Source organism: Cervus canadensis, chromosome 2, assembly GCF_019320065.1.
Source record: "Cervus canadensis isolate Bull #8, Minnesota chromosome 2, ASM1932006v1, whole genome shotgun sequence".
Lineage (NCBI taxonomy): Eukaryota > Metazoa > Chordata > Mammalia > Artiodactyla > Cervidae > Cervus > Cervus canadensis.
In genome coordinates this window covers 10,565,245-10,569,599 of record NC_057387.1, presented here as the reverse complement: position 1 = coordinate 10,569,599, position 4,355 = coordinate 10,565,245, and the positions used below count along the sequence as shown (strand labels likewise).

Genomic DNA, 4,355 nt, shown 5'->3' with positions numbered 1-4,355 from the left:
GTAACTGGCCATAAACTCTATTTTTAAGGACATACAGAAAAGCTGTTCTTTTAATGTTTAAAATCTTGAAAACATAATGATATTTCTAAATTTTCACTTGGGCTTTCACAATGCCACTCATTGCTTTTGAACATTTTTTAATCTATAAATGAATCAATTAAGATGAAATGGTAACTTAGATGAACACATGCCAATATTTTCTGTGGAAAAATAGAGGGTGAGAGAAAGTGAGGAGGGAGAGAGACAGAGGGACATGGAGAAAGACAGAGAAAAGAGGGAAGAAATCTACAAATCTATAAAAGGAAAGAAGGACTAAAAAGAGTGGACTTACAAGGGAAGAAAACAAAAGATAGGTGAAAATGACAAAGTGGAATAGACACAATCAGAATGGGATGAAGGAGGAACTGGAAGGCTCATAAATTAAAAATGTATTCATAATTCCCATCTTCATCTCCTGATTTCAAACATGTATATATTCAATTATTCTTTCAACAAATATCTATGAAGCACCCACTATGTGTTGGGCACAGCTGAATGTATAGATGATACATTAATGAATTAAACAAAAATCTCTTTTCAGTTAATATTTTAGTGAGAGAAAAAAATATGCTTTCATAATTTTTGGAAAGTATTTAAAACTTCTCTGCTGACATAGAAGGAGAGGCTATTTCTTAGGGCTATCCCTCCAGCCATGTTTGTGCATGCACACACACACACACACACACACACACACACACACACAGAGGAGATCAGCATTAAGGTACTAGAGGTTGATAAATAAACAAAGGCAGGAATGTGGGAAGAACTATGTGGGAATCATCTCCTGATTCATGCATGAAGGGATTCTACACATTAATTAATCACAGTCCCATCTTCCCTGGGTTCACTGCCTTTGCAAAGTATGGTCTTCCTGAGGGCTGCCTTAACTTCACGGTTTCTCAGACAATAAATGATAGGGTTGAGGAGTGGGACAATGATGGTGTAGAGGACAGATACCATTTTGTTGGAATTATAGGTATACATAAGCTTAGGGCGGGCATAAGTGAAAAGGGTCGTGGAATAGAAGAGAATTACAACTGCTAGGTGAGAGGCACAGGTGGAAAATGCCTTTTGGCGTCCCTGAGAAGAAGGGATCCTGAGAACGGTGGTGAGAATGGTGGCATAAGATGCCACCACTACACAAAGGGGAACAGCAATGACCATGAGGGCCAAGAAGAAATCCACTAGTTCAGCTTGTGAGGAGTCCTCACAGGAAACATTGAGGAGTGGGAAAATATCACAAAAGTAGTGATTGATATGAGGTGTGCCACAGTAGTGAAGTCGGGCTATGAAAACAATCTTAATCATGGCAGTCATGAGTCCACAGAACCAGCATCCTGCAGCCAGTGTACCACAAAGCTGGTTGGTCATGATGAGTGGGTACCGTAGTGGGTTACAAATGGCTACATAGTGGTCAAAAGCCATTGCAGCAAGGAGGATGTACTCAGTGCAGACAAAGGTCACAAAGAAGTAAAGTTGAGTCATGCAACCATTGAAGGAAATTGTCTTGTCATGGCTGAGGAAGTCTATCTGCATCTTGGGGCTGATGACTGTGACATACCACATCTCCAGGAAAGAGAGGTTGCTCAGAAAGAAGTACATGGGCTTGTGCAACTGTCCATCGCTATGAATGACAAAGATGATTAGAAAGTTCTCTACAAGTGTCAGAAGGTAAATTGCCAGGAAAACAAAGAAGAGGAGCAGCTGGAAGGCTGGCCGTGTTGGAAATCCCAGAAGAACAAAATGTGTTGTCACTGTATGGTTATCTGCTTCCAGAACCTTGGTAATCATAATTGGCTGTGGACATAGACAAAATCAGTTCCTTCCATGTCCCAAGCACCAACCTACAGTTTTTGACTGTAGAGCCCACTGCCTGGAAACTCATCACAGTAGAAGCTCTCTGGCCATTATATCTTTACTTTCTTCCAAATTATGACTAGAGAATCAAAACTTTTCAGCCAAAATGTACTTTCAGGAGTTCATACTTTATTATTTTTCAAATTAATCTGAGAATGCATCCAAAGTCACACAGAGGTGGAGTCTGAACCTTCTAACTCCCAGCTTTATCTTTTCCCAGTACAGAGGATGGCCTTTATACCAACCTTTAAGAAACACATTTTCATCTACTGAATATGGAAAGAAAGTAGAGGGCTCATTTGCTTATTTTCCAAATATAATTGTGTAAGTTGTTATCTGTAAAACAGATAGATGCCTCCTGTTTCTTGACATATTTAACTGTGCTGTAAAGCTTGAGTGAAATGATATTTGAGCAAATACACAGGATTCATAGCAAATTCAATGTGAATATGCACTGGCTTCTCAGAGAACAAAATTGAACTGATTTAAAAGGTAAGGTGGAGAAAGGGAACATTCCTACACTACTGATGGGAATATAAACTGATATAGCCATTTTGGAGAACAGTAGGGAGATTCCTTTAAAAAAAAACTAGACATAAATCTACCATATGATCCAGCAATCCCATTACTGTGCATATACCCTGAGAAAACCACAATTCTAAAAGACACGTGCCCCAGTGTTCACTGCATCACTATTTACAGTAGCTAGGACATGAAAACAACCTAAATGTCCATCTACAGATGAATGAATAAAGAAGATGTGGTACATGCATATGATGGAATATTACTTAACCATAAAAAGGAATTAATTTGAGTCAATGGTAGTGAGGTAGATGAACCTAGAGTCTGTTATACAGAGTGAAGTAAGTCAGAAAGAGAAAAACAAATGTCACATATTAATACATATATACGGAACCTAGAAAAAATGGTATTGATGAAACTATTTGCAAGGAAGGAATGGAGATACAGATGTAGAGAATAGATTTGAGGACCCAGTGGGGAAAGGAGAGGGTGGGAGGAATGAAAAAAGTAGCATTGATATATATACACTATCATGAGTTAATAGATAGCTGGTGAGAGGTTGCCATATAACACAGGGATCCCAGGCTGGCACTCTGCGATGACTTAGAGGAGTGGGATGGGGGTGGGGGAGAGAGGTTCAGGAGAAAGGGGCTATATTTATAATTATGGTGATTCACAAAACAACACTGTAAAGCAATTTTCCTCCAATTAGAAAACAAATTTTAAAAGAGGTAAAACAGGTAATATTTCCCTTGATACAATTCATTATATAGGATGATATCTTAGAAGTATGAAAAAAGTACATTTAAATCCCACTTTTGTACCAACTCTAGTTAGGAGAAGATATTACATAACTTTTAGAATATTATTTCTTTTATTTCTAAGGTGTGTGTAAATAAAATTACATTTTGTGAACATCTAATGAGTTCTAGAGTTTAAATTAAGTCCCTATAGATGCTTGTTGTTATCATTTTAGGATTCACCACTAACCTCCCCAAAAGCCTGCCAAAAAACCAACAAAGATCTTAATGGTAGAGACCACTGTTAATAATAAAGATGGAGGAGACTGAAGGACTTTTTCAAAGACATTAAATAACTTATAACTTGTTTGAAAGTAATATCCAAAAAATAAAGTAATGAGATGCCTTTTATCATTAGTGACCCTTCTGCTTTCCTAGCCAGTCATTCAGCAAAACCTATGGCCTTCTAAACTGAGTTGAGAATCATTCAAAAAACTGCTACAGGCTGAATGCCTTACCTCTTCCAATCTTTCTGTGTCTTACTGCTTGATTCTTCTTTTCTGTTCTTATCCAGAGCCAGTCACTCTTGTTCTCTATGTATCTCAATAATCTTGCTTTTGTTTACGTAAAGATGGGGGCAATAGAGAAGGTTATTTATTTATTTTCCTGAGGAAACAATCCTGGAATAAAAGAGATAGAAAGGTACTCTCCACCCCATCTATTTACCTTGTCCTACTTAGATCTCAGCTTTAGGATCCCGAAGAAAGGCAGAAGAGTCAACTTTTAATTATCCATGTTGGGAGAGGAAAATGGGCTTCTCAGGTTGTGCTGCTGGTAAAAAAGCTGCCTGCCAATGAAGGAGATGTAAGAGACACATGTTTGATTCTTGGGTCAGGAAGATCCCCTGGAAGAGGGCATGGCAATCCACTCCAGTATTCTTGTCTGGAGAATCCCATGAACTGTAGGAGCCTGGTGGGCTACAGTCCATAGGGCCTCAAAGAGTCAGACACTACTGAAGTGACTTGGCATGCATTAAAAAAGGAAAATAGACAGTTAACCAAAAAGGTGAGCAATTTATAAAATAACAAATTCAACAAACAATTTTATCTTCTGTTGAAATATGGACTCTTCACACACACACACACACACACACACACACACACACACACACACTTAACACAAAACTTGGCCTTGCTC

General features: G+C 38.3%; 1 protein-coding gene across 1 annotated transcript; it reads right to left on the bottom strand.

Annotated features, from left to right (window-relative positions):
* Positions 1-852: 852 nt before the first annotated feature.
* LOC122431313 (olfactory receptor 6Y1) lies at positions 853-1,830 on the bottom strand. Its single transcript, XM_043452577.1, has one exon. It carries the CDS (start codon positions 1,828-1,830, stop codon positions 853-855), a length of 978 nt encoding a protein of 325 aa, XP_043308512.1.
* Between the last annotated feature and the right edge of the window lie 2,525 nt (positions 1,831-4,355).